Source organism: Manihot esculenta, chromosome 10 (genome assembly GCF_001659605.2).
Source record: "Manihot esculenta cultivar AM560-2 chromosome 10, M.esculenta_v8, whole genome shotgun sequence".
NCBI classification, from domain to species: domain Eukaryota; kingdom Viridiplantae; phylum Streptophyta; class Magnoliopsida; order Malpighiales; family Euphorbiaceae; genus Manihot; species Manihot esculenta.
Genome location: NC_035170.2, coordinates 26,026,502 through 26,049,682, shown reverse-complemented (window position 1 = coordinate 26,049,682; position 23,181 = coordinate 26,026,502). Strand labels below are relative to the sequence as shown.

The following is a 23,181-nucleotide window of genomic DNA, read 5'->3' as shown; positions in this document are numbered from 1 at the left end:
AAAATATAATATAATAAGTTATATTATATTTTTATTTTTATTATATTTTTTATATTAATTTATATCCCTACGGTTTCTTGTCTGATTTATAAAAAAAAAAAAATGTTTTTTAGGGATAAATTTTAGTATAGCTCAATTTTTAATTGGATTATAAGTGATGAAATACTTAGAATAATTTAGTCTTATTAAACTGAAGACAACTGATCCAATTTCGGGCTTTTCTCACTCTCTCTACTCCATTGAGAAACACCACCAAATCCTTGTTTAGTAAGTTCTTTCCCTCGTCCCCTCTTTGATTCTTGCACTAATTCTGTTAGTTTTCAGTTTTTTCTTTCTGCATGTAAATAAATTTATCATTCAGATTTTCATTCAAAACTGCTTTGAAAACCACTATTATTTATTATCTTGTTTATAACAAAAAAAACAGAAATGTTTTTTAGGGATAAATTTTAGTATAAATCAATTTTTAATTGGATTATAAGTGATGGAATACTTAGAATAATTTAGTTTTATTAAATTTGAAAACAACTGATATCCAATTAATGATTTCTTCTCATGCTCTCTACCGTGTCAAGAATCTCTACTCCATTAAGAAATACCACATCATGATAATCTAACTCTAAATTTCTCTGGGTTAGACCATTCATTTTCTTGGCCGGTAACAGCCACTTGCCTCATCATTCTTATTTTTTCTTATTTTTTCTCCTCCTCTTAGAACAGAACATCTTATTCCTCCTACTCCTCTTCTTCTTCATAATTGCTGACAAGTTGCAGATGCTTGCATGTCAAAGGACTTTATTGAGCATCAAAAAGAGATTATCTCGCAACGGTCGTGTCGCACAACATTGACAAGCCCTTCCATCTACATGGGAAGGACAAGCATCAGCGCCATCAAAGGCACTCTTTGTTTTTTTGTTTTTTTGTTTTTTTTTCAGTTTACTGATTTCCTTTTGTCAATTTGTACTAAAAATAGAATTATTTTTTATTAAATCTATTGCCATTAATTTATTCTTGTAGATCTAGGTATTGTTAATTAGAGGTAGTTTATTGTAAATATATTTGGGTTTCAATAATTTGAAATAGTTTCTTCTTCTTTGTAAATCTATTTGAGATAATTTCTTCTTCTTTACAAACCTGTTTAGCTATATTATATTGAGTATTTGAGATAATTTAATTGCCGTCAATTTAGTCAATTTATTCTTGTAGATTTGGGTATTGTTAATCAAAGATAATTTATTACAAATATATTTGGATTTCAATAATTTGGAATAGTTTCTTCTTATTTGTAAATCTATTTGGGATAATTTCTTTTTCTTTAGAAACCTGTTTGCTTATATTATATTGAGTATTTGAGATAATTTTATTTTTAAATATGCCTGGATTGCACTAATTCAATTTGTTTTTTACTAAATTTAGGATAATTGATTTGTTAAACTCATGCTTGAAATTTAGATTGGGATGAGGCAGGAGATCCACAACATAAATTTTTGGACTCTAAGGAATAGAGTGATTATACCAAGCCCAATTATTTCAATGAAGCACCTATTCGATTGCACCCAATTCAATTATTTCGATTTGGTTTAGTCTAGTATTAAAGATATAGGTGAGCTGGTAATTAGCTAAAGGGGCTGTAAGCAATAGTGTGATTACTGTGTAACTAATCCGTTATAACCAATTAATTATAACTGAATATAGATGTAACTGTCAATTGGGTTTATGTTAATTATAACTGATTACAGATATAATTGTCAATTGGGTTTATGAGCATAAACATTATATGTATTGCATAAACATGTACATGTATTGTAACAAAGAATCAGAAAATCAAATAATAGAATAAACCTCTTCTTGGTCCTCTGTTTTTCCTTCCCTCTCCCCTTCTTCTATCTTCTTCTCACAGTTATAGCACTGCTATAACATTCGGTCTTTACAAAATAAACACTTTATCTTCTCCCTCTTCCAATTTCTAGCTTTTCTCAGCTCTCTACTCTATCAAGAAATTCTACTCCATCAAGAAACACCACTAAGTTTTCAATTTTTAATTTGATTATACGTGATGAAATATTTATAATAATTTAGTTTTACTAAATATAAAGATAATTGATATCCAATTTCTGTCTTCTTCTCATATTCTATGCTTTATCATGAATCTCTATTCCACCGAAAAATACCACGAGATCCTTTCTTGATAAGTTCTTTCCCTCATCCTTCTCTTTGATTCTTGTATTAATCCTGTTAGTTTTTCAATTTTTTCTTTCTGCATGTAAATAAATTTGTCATTCAGATTTTCATACAAAACTGTTTTTAAACCCCCTACTGTCTCTCATCTCAATTTGTCATTCAGATTTTCATCCAAAATTATTTTGAAACTCGTACTGTTTCTCATCTTATTTATAATAAAAAAAAATATTTTTTAGGGATAAATTTTAATATAACTCAATTTTTAATTGTATTATAAGTGATGAAATACTTAGAATAATTTAGTCTTATCAAATATAAAGACATGTCAGATCCTTTCACTCTGAGAAAGGTAAGTTTTTTCCTCACCCTTTTCTTTGATTCTTGTGTTAATCATTTTAGTTTTCCAGTTTTTCCTTTCTCCATGTAAATAAAATTGTCATTCAAATTTTCATCCAAAACTGTTTTGAAAACTCGTTTCTCATCTCGTTTATAATAAAAAAAGAAATGTTTTTTAGGGATAAATTTTAGTATAACTCAATTTTTAATTGGATTATAAGTTATGAAATATTTAGAATAATTTAGTCTTATTAAATATGAAGACAACTGATATCCAATTTCTGACTTCTTTCTCATGGTCTCTGCTCCCCCGTAACAAAGGTAAGTTCTTTCCCCACCCTTCTCTTTGATTTTTATGTTTTTTTTCTTGTTGTATGTAAATAAATTTGTCATTCAGATTTTTATCCAAAACTTCTTTGAAAACCCTTACTTTTTCTCATCTCATTTAATAAAAAAAGAAATGATTTTAGGGATAAATTTTAGTATAAGGTAATTTTTAATTGGATTATAAGTGATGAAATAGTAGAATAATTTAGTCTTAATTAAATCTGAAGACAATTGATATTCAATTTATGGTTTTTTCTCATACTAGTTACTCTGTCAAGAATCCCTACTCCACCAAAAAACATCACGGGATTCTTTCTTGATAAGTTTTTTCCCTTACTGTTCTCTTTGATTCTTGTGTTAATTCGATTAGTTTTTCATTTTTTTTTCTTTCTGCATAAAAATAAATTTGTTATTCATATTTTCAACCAAAATTGTTTTGAAAACCTCAATTGTTTTTCATCTCGTTTATAATAATAAAAAAAAATTTGTTAGGAATAAATTTTACTGTAACTCAATTTTTAATTGGATTATAAGTGATAAAATACATAGAATAATTTAGTCATATTAAATTTGAAGACAACTGATATTTAATTTATGGCTTCTTCCCATACTCTCTACTCTATCAAGAATCTATATTCTATCGAGAAACCCCACTAAATCCTTTATTGATATATTCTTTTCCTCACTCAACTCCTTTCTTGATAAGTTCTTTATTCTTGTGTTAATCCTGTTAGTTTTTCAATTTTTTTTTCTTCTGTATCTAAATCTGTGGAAATAGATTAGAAATAAAATTTATATTTAATAAAATAAATCAATATAAAGTAAATAAATTATATAAATATATTTAATAAATTTTATAAATATTTATGTACTAAATTTTTATAATATTATATAATAAAATAATAAATTAAAAAATATAATATAATAAGTTATATTATATTTTTATTTTTTATTATATTTTTTATATTAATTTATATCCCTACGGTTTCTTGTCTGATTTATAAAAAAAAATATTTTTTAGGGATAAATTTTAGTATAGCTCAATTTTTAATTGGATTATAAGTGATGAAATACTTAGAATAATTTAGTCTTAATAAACTGAAGACAATTGATATCCAATTACTGGCTTTTCTCACTCTCTACTCTATTGAAAAACACCACCAAATCTTTTTTAGTAAGTTCTTTCCCTCATCCCTTTTTGATTTGTATTAATCCTGTTAGTTTTCAGTTTTTTATTTCTGCATGTAAATAAATTTGTTATTCAGATTTTCATTCAAAACTGCTTTGAAAACCACTATTATTTCTTTATCTTGTTTATAATAAAAAAAAAACAGAAATATTTTTTAGGGATAAATTTTAGTATAAATCAATTTTTAATTGGATTATAAGTGATGGAATACTTAGAATAATTTAGTTTTATTAAATTTAAAAACAACTGAAATCCAATTTATGATTTCTTCTCATGCTCTACTGTGTCAAGAATCTCTACTCCATCGAGAAATACCACCAGATCCTTTTTTGGTAAGTTTTTTCCCTCACCCTTCTCTCTAATTTTTGTGTTAATCCTGTTAGTTTTCCATTTTTTCTTTCCGTATGTAAATAAATTTATCATTAAGATTTTCATCCAAAGCTGCTTTGAAAACGTCTTTAAGGATAATCAATTTGCATACTCCTTTGTTTCCACTTCTAATATACCTACTATGAATGCAGGGTTAATTGCTGTAGCTATGGATCATTCCGCAAGACACCCACATGGTAGTTAAAATTTATTGTTTTTTTATTTTGGGCAAGATCCTTTTAAATCCTTGACAAATATTCAAATATCCCTTTAACAATTTTTTTGGTTCATTTAAGCCCCTCCTTTAAATAATAAAGGGTATTTAACTCTTAATTAAACTTAAATGAGATCAATTTAAGTAAATATTAAGTATGTGAATTGCACACATGTAAAAGACCTTAAAATGTCTGTTGGAGCAGCAACTTCCTCCATTCTCTTTTATTTTTTTTTTCTTCTCCCAGCAGTATTTTTTGTTCCCACGGGCCTCACTAGTAGTCAAAATGTTCTCCTTACGGTGGGCTTCATCGATGCGTTAGTCTATCGAGCTCTGAAGAGACTGATCTCGAGTTCAATCTCCATGAATACGCCTAGCGCCTGTCAAGAAAAGACAACAACAAAGATTAAGAAGAGAATAAAAAAAATAGGCTTAAAAAAAGTAAGATGGCCCACCGTGAGGAGCATCTTTCTAAGGCTATCTCCAAGATTCTCCCGAGACTACGAACAAAAGGCCTTTTGTCCAAAATAAAAATGCAATAAATTTAAATATTATTGATGCCCTAACAGACATTTTAACGCCTTTTAGGTGTGCAACTCAGTGATTAATATTTACTTAAATTGATCTCATTTAAGTTTAATTAAGAGTTAAATACTCTTTATTATTTAAAGAAAAGCTTAAATAAACCAAAATAATTGTTAAGGGCTCAAGTGGATATTTGAATATTTGTCAGGGATTTGTCAGGGATTTAAAAGGGCCTTTTGTCCAAAATAAAAGTGCAATAAATTTTAACTAACATGTGAGTGTCCTGGTGAATGATCCATAGCTACACCAATTAACCCTATATTCACAATAGGTATATTAAAAGTGGAAACAAAGGAGCTGCAAATTGATTATCCTTAGAAGGTTTTCAAAGCAGTTTTAGATGAAAATTTGAATGACAAATTTATTTACATGTAGAAAGAAAAAATGGAAAACTAACAGGATTAACACAAAAATTAGAGAGAATGTGAGGGAAAGAACTTACCGAGAAAAGATTTGATAGTGTTTTTCGGTGGAGTAGAGATTCTTGATATGAGAGCATGAGAAGAAACCAGAAATTGGATATTAGTTGTCTTTAGATTTAATAAAACTAAATTATTCTAAACATTCCATCACTTATAATCCAATTAGAAATTGAGTTATACTAAAATTTATCTCTAAAAAAATTTTTTTTATTATAAACCACATAAGAAACCGTAGTGGTTTTCAAAGCAATTTTGGATGAAAATCTGAATGACAAATTTATTTAGAAAAAACTAAAAAACTAACAGGATTAATGCAAAAATCAAAGAGAGGATGAGGGAAAGAACTGACCAAGGAAGAATATAGTGGTGTTGCTCGATGGAGTAGATATTCTTGATATAGCAAAGAGAGTGAGAAGAAGTCTGAAATTTGATATCAGGTGTCTTCATCACTTATAATCCAATTAAAAATTGAGCTTTTATAAACCATGTAATAAATAGTAGGGATATAAATTAATATAAAAATAAATTAAAATAAAAAATAAATTAAAAAATATATAAATTAATATAAAAACAAAATAAAAAATGAAAAAATATAATATAATTTATAATATTATATTTATTTAATTTATTATATTTATTATATAATATTATAAAATTTTAGTACATAAATATATTTATAAAATTTATTAAATTTATTTATATAATTTATTTACTTTATATCAATTTACTTTATAAAATAAAAATTTTATTTCTAATTTATTTCCATACATTTAGATACAAAAAGAAAAAAACTAAAAAATTTACAGGATTAACACAAGAATTAAAGAGAATGGTGAGGGAAAAAACTTACAAAAAAAGTATCCCGTGTGTTTCTCTAGAGATTTTTGATAGAGTAAAGAGTATGAGAAGATACCATAAATTAGATATCAGTTGTTTCATATTTAATAAGTTTAAATTATTCTAAGTATTTCATCACTTATAATTAAATTTTAGTAAAATTTATCCTAAAAAACATTTTTTTTTTATTATAAATGAATGAAAAACAGGTAGAGTTTTCAAAACAGTTTTGATGAAAATATGAATAACAAATTTATTTACATTTTAAAAGAAAAAACTAAAAAAATTAATAGGATTAACGCAATAATCAAAGAGAAAGACGAAGGAAAGAACTTATCAAGAAAAGATCATTGATAGAATAGAGAATATGAGAAGAAGTCAGAAATTGGATATCAGTTGTCTTTAGATCTAATTAAGACTAAATTATTCTATCATTTCATCACTTAGAATTCAATTAAAAATTATGTTACACTAAAATTTATCCCAAAAATTATTATTTTTTTATTATAAATGAGATGAGAAAGGGGTTTTCAAAGTAATTTTGGATGAAAGTTTGAATGATAAATTTATTTACATACAAAAAGAAAAAACTGGAATACTAACAAAATTAACACAAGAATCAAAGATAAAGGTAAGAGAAAAAACTTACTTTTCTTGCAAAGAAAAGATCTGCTGGTGTTTTTCAATGAACTAGAGATTATAAACTAAAAATTCTTTGATAGAACAGAGACCATGAGAAGAAGTCAGAAATTGAATATAAGTTTCTATTTTTATTATAATTTAGTCAATTCTCATCCAAAGTGCAAGATATGTGCATTTGTAATCAATAATGATCCCATCATAAACTAAATTATTCTCTATTTATACTCTCTATTTCACTAAAAGTAGAACTGTAATTATTTTCTCATAAATTTAAAAAATTGTAATTAATATAGTTAAAATAATAAATGTTATATTGTTTTTGTTAATATAACCACAATTCATATTACTCTATCAATAAATTATTTTTAAATTAATTTATTTTACTTTGTATATTAAATAAGAGTATAATAGTACGCTTATAAATAAACTATCATCTCAAAAATTGATATTATCTTCTAATTTATAAAATGTAACTATCGAAAATAGTTCACATTTTAAATAATTAAACTTTATAAAAAATTAAATATTAAATATTAATTATGAAAAAAATGAAATATCAAACTTTTCCTACAAAATTCATGATCACATAACATATTTAACTAATAATAGAATTATAGCAAACAACTCATACCTTTTTATTTGTGTTATATATTATATGAAAATTTTATTTATATGAATGAATTTCCCCGTTGTATATTTCATATAACAATTGATAATAAAAAACTATTATTTAACATTTTTAAAACTAAAAATGTTTTTATCATTTGTCTGAATTAATACATATAGTGCATATTAAATATGTTGAAAATAAAAATATATAGTAAAATTATCATTAGTCAATAATTAAATATTTTATAATTATTTAAAATTCATCATAGAAAAACTAGCTTTTAAGTTTAGGATTCACATTTAATTATTTAGATAGCAAAGTGTAAAATTTTTTCCCAATTGAAGTCCAAAATTTAAAGATGGGTAAATTAATTTTTCGAAAAGACCAAAATCAGAAAAATTATTATTTATAGAAAAAATGCTCCATTAAAAAAATCACTCTAAAAATAAAAATAATTGTTATCATTATCGTATAAATGATTTATATTGAATTTGATTATATACAGATATTGTAAAACAATGATTTATATTTTAATTCGGTATATTCTTTCTCTAATTAATAAATATATTTTCTTTCTTTTTCAAAAAATGCATATTTTTTTCTTTCATTTATTTTGTAAGAAAAATTTTAAATATATTTTATAAAATTATGTAAAATTTTTATTTTTTTAAAATAAAAATTTTAAAATTAAAAATAATTAAAATTTTTCATTTCAAATAAAATAATTATTAAAAAATAATTAAATTAAATTTTTACAAAATTTTTAATTATAAACTGAGAGTAAAAAACAAACCATTTTTAAAACCCATATTGTATGGCCCAAAAAGAAGGGTTGATAAGTATATTTTCACTTGGTTCTGATTTCTTTAGTTTTTTAAATCCGTATTATCTTCACTTGATTTTGATTTCTATATTTTTTTTTAAGAATATCACAGTTGGAGCCTTCTGCTGCTCTATTCTTGGTTTGAATACCATAAATAAAAATATTCTCATTCTTGAAGAAAATAAAAAAAATAAAAAAAAATAAAATTGATCATAGAAAATACTAAAGTTACTTAACAACTAGGATATCAAGGATGTGCAAATGGAACAATTAGGCATATTCCAGTCAAATTTAATTTGTTATTGGTAAGGATGAGATGGAAAGTCTTTGTCAACTTGTGCAATAATAATAGAATTACATATTGGCATTTCCCTTTATTATTTTTGAATAATTTGACCCATTTAATTAGAATATCTTTCAAATTTTAATTAAAAAAAAAAAAAAAAAAAGAAAAGAAAGAGGAAGGTGATCAACTATTGTGTTAGCCTGATCTCGATTTCATCCTCCTGATCTCATCTGATGCACAGATGAAGATCTCCCTCACCATGCTACAGAATTCACTGCAACCCAAAACAAAATTATCAGCAACACAGTAGTGGAGCTAGAACATGACACTTACCCACTACAGAATTCACTGCAACCCAAAACAAAATTATCAGCAACACAGTAGTGGAGCTAGAACATGACACTTACCCACGTGTTCCGTGGATATTTCTAATTTTGTAAATTATTAAAAATAAATAAATAATACATTATAGTATCTAAATTTAGAAAAATGTTAAAGCGTACTGATCTAAGAAAATTATGAGGTCTCAAGTTTCAATTCTAGTCGGAACGAAATCAACCAAAAGGCCAAGAACATGAAAACAAGTAGGACCGAGTCAGATGAACTTACGGCCATGGATAATCCCCAAACAACATCATGTCACCTTCTTCATCAGTGTAGATAACCTCCCATTTCTTTGTGGATCCTCTGAGTTTACCTTCAATGTCAAACATCTTCTCCAGTTCTCTTAGCAGGTCCTCATGGCAGTCCATCTGTGTCAAATCAACTGATCTCCCAACAGCAACACCTTGCATTTTAACCTGAAGAAGTTAAGATGAACAAGCATTCCATCATTCGGAAACAGACATGTTACACCACGAGAGCAAGCAGTCAACACATTGATATTTGATCTTACAGAAGAGGTCAAGAGGCCAAAAGAAAGGGAAAAAAAAAACTGCAATGAGATGCCTTCGTCTCAAAGCTCCCAACCCTTCGAGGGTCGTCACTAGTTAAAATTCTAGTGCTAACAACAAAAAATTATTATAAAAAAATTCATAGTTTTTTTATTTTAAAAAATTTATTAAAATATTTTTGAAATTTAAAAAAATATTTATTAATTAATCGTCTGTTAATTTTGGTAGTTAAATGTTAAACAAAACTCTAAAATATCTCGTACACCAAATGAATAAATAATAGACATTTTTACAAAATTAAGCGATCATATATTATAAAAACTAAATAGTAAAACACTTGAACTAAAAAACTGACTAATCAGTAGATTTTTTAAAATTTTAAAAATGTTTTATCGTATTTTTCAAAACTAAAAAACTAATTAATGAATTTTCTTATAATACATGGAACAAAGGGTAAATTTTTGAATAAAAAAAATAGAGTCAAAGTGGTTCGTTAATAGCATACATTACCTTTACATGCTTCCTGATCTGCTTGCCTTCAATTTCCTGAGGAGATGGCGGGCAGAGTTTCTTAGGCTCACAACTTCCTGAATGTATTTCAGACTGATTAATATTGTTCAATGTTTCAGAATGCTGGTCAGACGTATCTAAAGATAGAACTGGGCAACCATCCCCCACATTTCCTGGTTCTTCATCAACAGCATAGGCAGAAGACTCCACAACATTTTCCACTCGGTTGGGGGAAATGCTAGCCTGTGAACTAAAGCCACTAAAACCAAGAGAATTGCTCTTAGAAGTAGAAGATGAACTGGATGATGAATAGAGGTCATAATAGGAGAAAGCAGCAGGAGACTCAGAAGGGAATTTCCACGTATCTACTGAACAGAGATGAGAAGAAGTTTGTCAATAATTATCAAAGCAAATCAGGACTAAAGAATACTAACAGCAAAGCTGACATGTACCATAGTATCGTGCAGATGAGGGCAAAAGACATGGTCGAGCTCGCTTCTTCCCTAGTCCAGGGAGAAATTTTGGAGTAGAAATTGCTACAAGTGGTTCTAATTCCCATGGAGAAACTCTTTCTGGACGCAAGATTGAAGAAGGTTCATCCCATTGAACCTGACCAAAAGTGAAGGCAAGGAAACGAGAATCACTTCTAACAAGACATTGGAAGGACAAGCCTTGATTTATTGGATCAAGTGGGAAATTCTTAGGTGGATCCAGTCCACCATTGATCCAAGACATATAAAAGTGGGTGCTATCTGACTTTTTCATGTTGGGACGGCTTGTTTGTGTCTTGGATGTAAACCAGTCCAAACAAATTTTTCACAGATCAATTAAGTATTAAAGGAAATTTGGCAGTATACTTAAATGTATGAATGAATCAAACAGAGATATTGATCAAAGAAAATTCCAAACCTTTAAGCATCTCCATTTAGAATCAGGCCATCTTGAGGATATATCTTCAATACCAACAATTGTGCCCTTGAAGCTGTTGCTTGGTAATTAAACAATTAGCTGTTTAACAAAAACTTTGCAACTCGAGAACAAATATAATCCACAACAAGATGATACCTGCATTCAAGAATCTGCTCATCCTCGAATCTCATTTTAAACTTTGTCCCAACAGAATACATATATTTCTGAGCTTCAAGGTACTTATTGACATTAACAATGAAGCCAGACGAATTTTGTCTGAAAAAAGAAATGCAATTTCAAAACCCATTAGACTTGAAATAAATGTGAAATTTCTGAATATCGTTTATAGTTTATAGGTGAATGCAAAACATAGGTGAAACACAAAAAAGTAAGGAATGGAATAAAAAAACCTGGGTCTGTATGAGACGCAGAAAAGAGATCCAGTGGTCATGGCATGTGAAGCACTAGCAAGAACCTCAAGGTGCAAATTTTCACTTGACATAACAGAAGAAATATCTCTCTCTTGTCTCACAAGCCTTCTTACTCCAATGTGAATCCTTCCATTTTCTCCCCTAACAAAGATTATATCCACCAAAAAGCTCACAGTGATTCTTGGAAAGAAAGTCAATGTATGATCATGAAGGAGAAACAAAAGGTATAATAAATGTGCCTTAGAAAGATAAACACATCGCCTGCTGCTAACTTTTTGGAGTTAACATATGCATTCCACCCAGTTGTGAGTACGTGGCGCTTAGGTTTACCTGCAATAAGTATTATGTCAGATTAAAAATTCATAACACTAATAAGAGGAAAGCATAACTCTAACATTGATATATATAATTAGTCAGTGTAAAAACCTGGAAAACAGAATAATAGAATAACTATATCACACAATCAATATATATCAGAACTGAAGAAACTGAATAGTAGAGTTCTGCTAATTGACCAAGTGCGAGTTCTAACTGAGAACTATGGAAGTTCAAGCTCCTAGGAAGTACTAAAATTTTTTTCTTTAGTTTGCCATTTTTTCTTAACTTCATGGGAAGTTAGAGTTTTTCCTTTGGTTAAGTTATTTGGTGGGAAGTGACTTCCCAACAAGAAATCCATTTGAACCAAACAAAGCATGAAAGTATAAAACATTTGTACCCACTACTGTTTACCTCGAAAAATGTGTTGAAAATGCCACTTATTTCTATGCAGATCAGCTGCAATCAAGTCCTGCCTAGGTGGCTGCTGGGACATATCCTGAAAAAGAAATAGAGACATAGGCAGGAGATTTTTTTCTCAAAGAGAGAAGCAAGAGATTAACAAGGAAATAAGTAATCGTGTAATAAACAGCAGGGATGGAAACAAGGATTAAATTTTAGACGCTAACCAATGGAGGAAGACAGTCCTCTGCATGCTTTCGATAAATAAATAAACTGCCACGGGTGCTTATGTCTGAAGCAGTAAGAGTTTTGTGAAATGAATGGATTGTGTATGTTTCTTGTTCTGGAAGGGGAGGATCAGGGCTGGTAATTTCTGTTTGCTAATACAATACAAGAAAAATAAAATAATAAGGCAGATGAAGCGGAGGGAATGGAGAAAAAGGAATGAATATATGCTTAGAGCCTTTTCTTTGAAAGAAAGATGAACATCTTACATCTAGTTCAGGAAGTAGAATTATCTGTGCACAAACTTGGTCAGTTTCAGGTTCAGCCTACAAATTAGGCATACAAATCTCAGAAAAAATAAGCCAATTTCTGAATATGAAAACAGAAGCAATATTAAGAATCAACGAATAAAAAAAGGGGAAAATAATCCTGAAGTCACCCACCATACGCTGAACATAAATCACTCTACAAAGAATTTTAGACGGAAGAATGAATGGGAGCATTTCCTGCTCTAACTCTCCATGTACAGGAGCTCCAAGCTACACAAGAAAGGGACAAAAATCACATGCTTGTAGACAAAAGACGGTGTCTGAACAATAACATAGAAAAGTAATTTTCTCAAAGACCCCACTGTTCGTCTAAGGTATGCCATTTGTAATGAGTAAGAATAATGTACATGTATTATTAGCCTAATACTAAGTATACCTGTTCTATGTAACCTTGTGGAAAAAAATAAACTCGTTCTCCTGCGCGAGGAAGGGTAACAAGAGGTCCAGCACAGGCATCCCATAGTTCCTTATATAAAGCATAATGGTAACCCCCTATTAACAGAAGGGAAAAGAACATAATTTCATGAAAGTCGCAAGAAAGAAGCAGAGGAATAAATTAAACTAAAAACTCAATGCCATAGAATTCCCAAAGGTAAGAGCAATAACAGAATTGCACCTGTGTGATGAACACAGTAGTAAAATAGAACATAACATAAAATCAAACCAGCAGGATAACGCCTAAAGTAACAGCATGTGAAACCATACCTCGTCTCTAATATAATTTTTAGTCAAACACATGCGATTTTGCAATAGGAGCTGCTAGAATATTCATCTTATCATTTTTTGTTATTAAAACTTATGGTCTTTTTTTTTAATACAGGGCAAGGGAGAGGGAGTTGAACCTGGGTCCTGGTGTACCAATTCAGGACCTATTACCCAGCAAAGCAGCATGCAACATATTGTTAACGTATATTCATCATAAAATTAAAAATTAACGAAACTAAATTTAATAAGAATTTTGTTGAAATGAATAGGTCTTCAAGCTAAAATCCAATTTTGAGAACTCCTTTTTCCATGGCTAAAAAGCTTCTACCACATAGGATTTGCAGAGAGCACGAGCCTCTTGCTCAGTATGCTAGATCCCATCACACAACCATAGAAATTGTAAGAAAAGAACAATTCACAAATTCAAACCTCCTGTAAAATGATGAGTTGCTGTTGATGCCATAGCAGAATCAAAAGTACTCCTCAGAGATAAACATTAAGAATAGTATTGATAGAAACAAATATGAAATATAGCTCACTGAAACAAAAACATAAGTGGGTATAACATTTGGTGAAAGCAGGCACACCTCAAGTCTCCTTCCATTACTTTTATTCATTTAATATATTGTCTGTGTAGGAAATTTATGTCATTTTTAAATATGTTAAAGTGGGTTGGTTTCTTTTAATATTTTCTTTTTCATTTGGATGGTTAAGCAAACAGTCTTATTCTCCAGAGTTAGCAAAGGCAAAATTGGGTGCCTTCCATGAATGATTTCGTTGTCCTTTCCCCTTTTCATAATATTTCACCAATTTCCAGGAAGCTGCAGTCTAAACACTAAGAATGTCAAGTAGGCAAACAAAATTTAAGTTGTCAGAAATACAACTTATTGTATTGATAGAAAGGTATGGTTATAGCATTTGATGAAAGCAGCACACCTCTCTCCTTTTATTCCTTTAATTCCACTGATACATTTTCTATGGGTAAAAGCAAGTCTTTATGTGTCAAAGTGGGATGCTTTCTCTTTGTATGGTGTGTGTATATATATATTCATTTGGATGGTTAAGCAAGGTGGCTTGACTCTCCGGAGTGAGCAAAGGGAAAGTTGGGTGCAGTCCACACAAGCTTTCATTGTCCTTTCCACATTTCATAATAATTCACCAATTTCCACTAAGCTGGATTTTAGTAAGCTATATTGAATTGTACTAGGAAACTGGTTAGACTTTCCACGTTTCCGAGCTGAATGGTCAATTACAAAATCTCTTTATGTTGGTGACAGTATGGCCAAAAAATGAGATGCGTGTTCAGCTGTTCCATGGCACCTAAAGACTGGCTGACAAGTTCCATTCTCAAGATTAATTTGTATCCACAGCTAGCAGCCAATGGTGCTCATGTATGATCAATGGCCGGATAAAGCAATTTATCAAACACTAGAAGGTATTTCAAATTTTTATAAATTTATTAGTTACAAAAATTTTAAAATAATTATTTATAAAACATAATTTTTTTAAATATTTATTATTCATAAGTGATAAATAATAATTATTTATTAAATATTAATTGATAATGATGATTTTAAATAATTCTCCATAAAAATATTATAATAATTTTAAATAAATGAGATTTTATATTTTAAATTTAAAAATATTTAAATATAAAATTAAATTTACTATGATAACTAACAGTTATTTGACCAATGAGATTGCAATAGAACTCATCCTCTACTCCAAATAAATAACTATAAAATTTTTCTTATCTACGCGACTTTTTTTTAGATGAAAATATTTTACAAAAAGAAATTAAAGGTTTTGCCCCTTTCTCCTGTTCCCCATAAAATGAAAATTGTAAAGTGGTTGAAAGATTTACAAATTTGGTTCTAATCCTTAATTATAGTATTTTATAATACTAAATTTTAATTATTTTTTATTTTATTATAAAATAATAATGAAACACACTTTGCTATTTCTACTATTTGGCCATGGTTGAAAGTTTTTTATGAGAAGAGACTTAAAAGGTTACAGAAGTGATTGAAAGATTTTCAAGATGGATGCATGTCTGTGAAATTTTATATCAATCTGAAATTCCAATATTTTAATAAGATTACAGCTTATTTCATTAAATTAGTAAAAATTGTTAAAAACTTTATTTTGTCATTTTTATTTTTTTAAAATTATTTTAAAAAATAATTATGCTCATAAATAAGCCTTTATATATTTTATTTTGTTATATATAATATTTATTAATTACAATAAATTATTGTAGTCATAGCTACAATATTTACTTTAAACTTTGTATATTTTATTTTGTTAATGTAATATTTAATAATTATAAAATTAATTTATTTAGTATTTATAATAAATTTTTTATTATAATATTTATTTAGAGCTAAAAAAATTATAATATTATACAAGTGAAATTAATTTTTAATCTAACTAATTATAAATTTAGGAAAATTAAATTACTTATTATACAGACCAATAGAACAACTATATCACACAATCAATACGTATCAAAACTAGAAGAAACTGAAAAGTAGAGTTCTGCTAATTGACTAATTGCAAGTTGAAACTGAAAGTATAAAACATCAGATGTACTCACTACTGTTTACCTTGAAAAATATTTGTTGAAAATGCCACTTATTTCTATGCAGATCAGTTGCAATCAAGTCCTGCCTAGGTGGCTGCTGGGACATCCTGAAAAAGAAACATGGAAAGGCAGGAGATTAACAGGGAAATAAGTAATCGTGGATGGAAATAAGGATTAAATTTTAGACACTAACCAATTGGAGGAAGCTGTCACACGTGCTTATATCTGAAGCAGCAAAACTAGATTTGCGAAATGAATGGATTGTGCATGTTTCTTGTTCTGGAAGGTGAGGATCAGAGCTGGTAATTTCCATTTGCTAATACAAGACAAGGAAAACAAAATAATAATGCAGATGGAGATGAGGAATGGAGATAAAGGGAATGAGTATATGCTTAGAGCCAGTTCGTGGAAAGAAAGATGAACATCTTACATCGAGTTCAGGAAGTCAAACCATCTGTGTACAAACATGGTCAGCTTCAGGGTCAGCCTACAAATCAGTCATACAAATTTCTGAGAAATAAGCCAATTTCTAAATATGAAATGCAGAAGCAATATTAAGATTCAACAAATAAAAAAAAAATGTAAATAGCCCACCATACGCTGAACATAAATCACTCTATGAAGAATGTTAGACGGAAGAATGAATGGGAGCATTTCCTCTTGTAGACAAAAGACAAAATTACATGCTTGTAGACAAAAGAAAGTATCTGAACAATAACATAGAAAAGTAATTTTCTCCAAAACCCCATTGTTTTGTCTAAGGTATATGTATTGCCTGATAAGAAACAGATGTTACGAGACTTATCAGTTTACTACTAAATTGAAAAACACATGTTCCATGTAACCTTGTGAGAAAAAATAAACTCCCCTGCACAAGGAAGGGTACAAGAGGTCCAGCACAGGCATGCCATAGTTCCTTGTATAATGTATCACGGTAACCCCTGTTAACAGAGAAGGGAAAAGAATGTAATTTCATGAAAATCACAAGAAAGTAGCAGATGAATAGAACAAAAAATTCAACGCCATAGAATACCTGAAGGTAAGAGCTGCTAGAACACAACATTAAAATCAAGACAGCATAACACAACACAACATAAAATCAAACACATGTGATTTTGCAATAGGAGCTGCTAGAATATTCAACTTATCATTTTTGTTATTACAACTAATGGCCTTTATTTATTACAGGGGTAAGGGAGTAGGAGTTGAACCTGGGTCCTGGTGTACTAATTCATGACCTACTTATACACCACACAAAAGTTAACATTTTAGTATGTTTGGTCACCCAGGGATGCATGCAGCATGCAAAATATCCATAACATATTTCTTTCATCATAAAATTAAAAAACAACAAAACTAAGTGTAATAAAGATTTTGTTGAAATGAATAAATCTTCAAGCTAAAAGCCAAAATTTTGAGAAACTCCTTGTCCATGGTTTCAGTTAAAAAGCTTCTACCACATAAGAAATCCAGAGAGCAAATGCCACTTCCCAATATGCTAGTCTCATCACAAAATCTTAGAAATTGTAAGAAAATAAAAGAAAAAATCAGAAATTTAAACATCCTGTGAGATGATAGCTTTGCTGTTGATACCATAGTGGAATCAAAAAGTAAAGCAGAAATACAGATAAACATTAATCGCTTTTCATAATATTCTGTAAGTTGGGGTCTAAACACTAAGAATGTCGGCTAAACATCTAGATTCTAAGTAAAGTCCTTCAGCATTAGATAGAAGCTCCAGTTCAAGAGTTTGTAATTGAGAAATTACAGTCTGAAGTTGAGTTTCTAGGGAACTTTTTCCCTTCTCTAATGCCTCCAACCGGCAACTAGTGTTAAAGAACACAACACTGTTTTGGCTTTCTCTACAACAGGCCTTAGACAATCCAGCTTTAATCCAGCATCCTCTAACGCTTTGGGTCATGGGACTTCCAAGTTTTTTCCTTCAATGACATAGCAGAACCAAGTTCTCCCAGCACTACTGCTACTGTATTTGCTCCTGAAACCTGCAATTCTCCCAAAAATTTCCTCAATGCAGTGTATTCTGTTAAGGTGAGATATATGAGATTTTAGTACCTGAAAACCATACAAATCTTCATAAAAATCAACCATATCTAGACAAGAATTTTTTACTCTCTCTCCTTCAGATACGGGAACAGGAAAATCACCAGACAAATCATTAATTAAAGTATGAAAGTCGGGAAGAATTGGATATTCCGCTGAAACAAGACCACGCAGTAAAGGATTAATCCAAAATGCCATCATACTGATGGTCTTGACACTGAATATTATTGTAGACATTCAGTTCCATGGTTCTTCTGCTGAACCACTCTTTTCTTGTGGAACTACATCATCAGGAACCTTACCATCTGCTTCACTAAAACCACAAATGGTCACCTCAGTCTCACCTTTCTTTTCAGTTCCATCTCGCTCACTGATGTGAGCTTTAGTGCTCTGAGCAATGAAATTTCCTTCTAACTACATTGCTCTCCTTTTCATAAACAATGGAACCCTTAGCTTTAGAAGGTCTTAGTTGAGAAGTAACGCCAGTAGAGCTAGTTTTTGCCAGCTTGTTCCTTTGCTGGGAAAGCAGTTCCAATTCCCATGATGACACTCTTTCCGGAAGGAAGGGTGGACAAGGTTCATCCCATTGAATCTAGCAAGGAACATAGAACAGCCATAAGGCCCGTAACACCATAAGAGAAGAACAGAAAAATATGAGCTCCAAACTTGAACTAGGAAGGTTACTATTCTAATCGAAACAAAGCCAAGATGTATTCAAAAATGTAATAGCCAAATAAAGAAATTGTGATAATCAAATATACAAAACTTGCAGGTAGAGTTGTTTTGGTATCTAGAAACAACAATCAAAAGTCAACCTTTACATATGGCCATGCAGACTCTGGCCATCTTGATGATGCATTATCTTGAATATTAACAATCCTACAGCGGAAGCTGCAGTATGTATAACCGGTTAAAATATGTGCTTTTTGCCTTTTTCAAATAAAAAAAAAAAATTCAAATTTTGGTTAGGAAAAAATTTTTCCCAAATCGAGTGAAAGTTGACTCTTTTAAAACACGGTAAGAAAAAATAATTAAAAAAAAACACATTACCCCCATTTGGGTGCATTTCAATTAGTTTAAATTATAAATTTAATTTTTATTTAATTAATTATTATATTATATTTTATTTATTTAATTTATTTAATTATATATTAAATTTATAAAATATAATTATAAAAATTATACTTATATTAATATTAATTAATTTAAATTATTTATGATATAATATTATATTTATCGATTTATTTTATTAATTTATATAATTTAATTAATTATATATTAAATTTATATAATATAATTATAAAAATTATATTAATATTATTATAAATATTAATTATTTTAATTTATTTACATTATAACATTATCTTTTTCATATTTATTATTCTATTTTATTATTTTATTACAATTAATTTATAAATAGTAGAAATTATAAAAAAAATTAAATTTTATTTTATTTTATTTCATATTTTTTCTCATAATTTTTCTATTTCTCAAAATACTCCACAAATATTGATTTTTAATATTTTCATGACATATTAATTCTGCTGCTTTTAATATTATTATAAATATTAATTATTTTAATTTATTTATACTATAACATTATATTTTTCATTTTTATCATTCTATTTTATTATTTTTATTACAATTAATTTTTTTTTTTTGATAGACTGCAAAAATCAAAATAAATCTGCAGTTTTTCATTGCTCATGATCCAAAAACTATGAACTTCAAATTACAAATCTTAAGTATCTGCTGTTACAATTTGGTTCATCTCTTAGGCTATAATGGGAGATGGACTCCTTGATTGCACCCAAGTTACTAAATCATCCCGTGTTGCCACAAAACAACCAGCTCTTTCTTTACACTGTCTAAATGGTGCAGAAAGTTTTTCAACATGTGCAGCGAATGCATTGGCTAGCCCTTGAGAGAACCTGTGAGTTCCTGTACCAGTGTAAGCTGAAAACATTTCTGGCAATGCCTCGTCGCGCTGAACAAATTTGGTTAAAGTTCCCATCCATTCCTCAAGTGCAGTATGAGCTGCACCCACAGACAGTGAGCGAACATCCAAACTCCACTCATCTGCAGTTTTATGATGTAAATCTGGATATAATCCATAAAGAGTTCCCAGATAGAGCAGCTCATGTGCTCTACAATGAAGATTTCTACTACGACATATATCAATCAAGCAGTTACAAAAGGGTCTCCGTGCCTCAACTGCAGTGTCACTGACAATAACCCTAAACTCCTCCTTAACAGTCTCATAGCTAGTCTTTTCTTCTTCAATCAACCTCACCAATGCAACCAACCTTGGATTAGCTTGCTGTAAACAAGCAAGTACTCTGTTTGCATCCTCACTCTCCTCACAAAGTGACACAACAGAGAGCAAGCAACCACAAAGTCTATCATCTGGATTAACCCCTCGCTCAATTGAAACATTAAAAACCCTAACCAGATCATCAATTCTCCTAGATTTTCCTAAGCACTGAATCAAACAAGTGCATCCCATCACATTAATATCAACACCCAACTTAGACATCTCTTCAAATAGATCCATAGCCTTACTGGCATTCCCTCCGCTGCCATATATGTTTAACATTGCTGTGTAGCTCCAACTATCTGGCCTACAGTGCTCTGATCTCTTCATATCCTCAAACAATCTCTCAGCCTCCTCCTCCATTCCAAGATCTGCACACATGCTTAGCAATGTATTATACAAAATGAAGTCCATTGGCCAATCATTTGACCTCATCCTTTCCCATAATTCCATTGCATCCTTAGCCCACCTAGCCTTACCATAAATCTTGGCCAGTGCAGTTAATGATTTCTCATTTGGGGTTACCCCCGATTCCACCATTTCCTCGAACAAACTCCTAGCCAGACCAGGTTTCCCAGCTCTGCCCATTGCCTCTAGCAATGTATTGTACACAACCAAATTAGGCTGAACACCTAAAGATTTCATTTCTTGCAATACGAACCTAATGCCATCATAGTCCCCTGCTTCACCAAACATCTTTGCCAAAACAGAGAATGTAATAGGATCAGGCTTCCACCCACTAGCTACCCCCCTCTCATACAGACTTAACACTTCCTCAACCTTCCCCAATTTAGCATAAACATCTAAAACAGCGGAATAAGTAACCTCGTCAGGCATTAAACCAGTTTTATACATTCTCTCAAACCACTCCAATGCCTTATCAAACATATTGCACCTTTTAGCACAAGTTATAATAGTTGAATATGTAATGTTATCAAGTTCAATTTCATTGCTTACCATCTCATTTGCGAGGTTGTCAATGAGCTCAAACTGCCTCCCAAACCTTAAAGACTTCATTACCACATTGTAGAATATAGTCTCCATAGGAAACGAATTCTGGGTTTTGATCCAATTGAAAAAAAGATGAGCCTTTTGCCATGGTTTCAAGCTATTAAGTATCAAGAGCGCATTCTCTCTGGTGAGTGGATAAGGGATTTGATCAATAAGAGATAAGAAAGTAGTTTCATTTGAAGAATCACAGTCGTTCAGCTTCTGTGCAAAGAGTCTCAACTCTTTGACAATGGGATTCAGCGAGTAAGGAGAACGCTTTTGCCTTTGAAGTGAAAGCACAGACTTTCTAGGTTTTGTGGGGTTGACCCATGTGGACTTTGGCTTAGATAAGAGATGGGTTCTGCTGTCTTTGGTAGTGGAGAGGGTGGTAGCAGAGAGAGTCTTGAGTTGGTCAGATAAAGATGGGTTTTTGGGGTTGAGTGATTCCTTGAGATTTGGAGATGACTTTGGAGAAGATCCAGATGAATTGCAGGAAATGGTGAGTCTCTTTTTGGTAAGATTTTGCCTGATTGGGGCAGTGAAGAAAATAGGTCTTCTTTTATCAGATTGTGGTATTGTAAGATGAAAATCTGGAGCTGCAGAGAGATTAGAAGCCATGACTGAGTTGAGAGAGCTGTGTTTTTGGCTGAAGAAATATCTAGGTACTTATCTACTACGATTGACTGTGATGGGTGATCTACTCTGATATTTTGATGCCTTTCTCCTTATCTAATACAAGATTTTCTTCAAGAAAACCGTAAAAAAATAAAATATAATAAAATAAAACAAAATAAAAAGAAATTTAGGTTTTAAGCCACATAATTGAAATCCTAAAACATTTTGGTTAGATCCAGCAACTATTACAATCAATTTATAAATATTTTAAAAATTATAAAAAATTAAATTTCATTTTATTTCACATTCCTTCTCATCATCTTTCTCTTTTTTCAAAATACTCTACAAAATATTAATTTTTAATATTCTCATAATTTATTAATTTTTCAGCAATTTTATTATATAGAACCCGATGTCTACTGGAAAAATCTAAATAGAATTTACATGATTTTTAACCTCATATCTATAAAAAAAATTAAATAAAAAATAAGTCAATATATATAAAAATAATAAAAATAAGTCACTATTCTTAAATATTTACATATATTTTTTTATTTAATTTTTTTATAATTATAATAATATTAAGAATTATGTAAATGCTGTATGGATTGTCTCTTTCTTGTTTTTTATGTCGAGTTCTAAAGTGGCTGCTTATATTTTTAGTGACACAATTAATAGATTATGAAAATATTAAAAATTAATATTTATAAAATATTTTGAAATAAATAGGAGATAATAGAAAAAAATTATGAGAAAAAATATGAAATAAAATAAATTTTAATTTTTTATAATTTTTATGATTCATAAATATTTATATTAAATATTTATAAATTAATTATAATAAAAATAATAAAATAGAATGATAAATATTAAAAATATAATGTTATAGTTTAAATAAATTAAAATAATTAATATTTATAATAATATTAATATAATTTTTATAATTATATTTATATAAATTTAATACATAATTAATTAAATTATATAAATTAATAAAATAAATTGATAAATATAATATTATATTATAAATAATTTAAATTAATAATATTAGTATAATTTTTATAATTATATTTTATA

At 29.3% G+C, this 23,181-nt stretch overlaps 2 protein-coding genes across 5 annotated transcripts in view; both read right to left on the bottom strand.

Moving 5' to 3' along the window:
* LOC110623950 (auxin response factor 1) overlaps positions 1-18,349 on the bottom strand; it is a 67,159-nt gene extending 48,810 nt beyond the window's left edge. Inside the window, exons 1-14 of one of the 4 annotated variants that reach the window (XM_021768983.2) lie at positions 13,970-14,167; positions 13,212-13,327; positions 12,950-13,045; positions 12,776-12,832; positions 12,509-12,661; positions 12,294-12,378; positions 11,804-11,894; positions 11,544-11,705; positions 11,290-11,409; positions 11,134-11,206; positions 10,677-10,833; positions 10,225-10,589; positions 9,431-9,621; positions 8,976-9,095 (exon numbers count right to left, since the gene is read on the bottom strand). In XM_021768983.2, coding sequence (XP_021624675.1) covers positions 9,017-9,095; positions 9,431-9,621; positions 10,225-10,589; positions 10,677-10,833; positions 11,134-11,206; positions 11,290-11,409; positions 11,544-11,705; positions 11,804-11,894; positions 12,294-12,378; positions 12,509-12,661; positions 12,776-12,832; positions 12,950-13,045; positions 13,212-13,327; positions 13,970-14,003 — 1,779 coding nt within the window. In that variant the 5' untranslated portion in view covers positions 14,004-14,167 and the 3' untranslated portion in view covers positions 8,976-9,016. Of the gene's footprint in view, positions 1-8,975; positions 9,096-9,430; positions 9,622-10,224; positions 10,593-10,676; positions 10,834-11,133; positions 11,207-11,289; positions 11,410-11,543; positions 11,706-11,803; positions 11,895-12,293; positions 12,379-12,508; positions 12,662-12,775; positions 12,833-12,949; positions 13,046-13,211; positions 13,328-13,969; positions 14,169-16,718; positions 17,066-17,892 lie in introns of those variants that run through there. The other 3 variants (XM_021768982.2, XM_043960575.1, XM_043960576.1) reach the window with 3 other exon arrangements.
* A 1,514-nt stretch (positions 18,350-19,863) lies between these two features.
* On the bottom strand, positions 19,864-22,189 carry LOC110623949 (pentatricopeptide repeat-containing protein At5g46580, chloroplastic). Its single transcript, XM_021768979.2, has one exon. The coding sequence runs from the start codon at positions 22,105-22,107 to the stop codon at positions 19,960-19,962; it is 2,148 nt and encodes a 715-aa protein (XP_021624671.1). The 5' UTR covers positions 22,108-22,189; the 3' UTR covers positions 19,864-19,959.
* Between the last annotated feature and the right edge of the window lie 992 nt (positions 22,190-23,181).

What these genes read in the sequence shown, in the direction of transcription:
- LOC110623949 (XM_021768979.2), bottom strand. Translation starts at nt 22,107, where the DNA reads ATGGCTTCTAATCTCTCTGCAGCTCCAGATTTTCATCTTACAATACCA.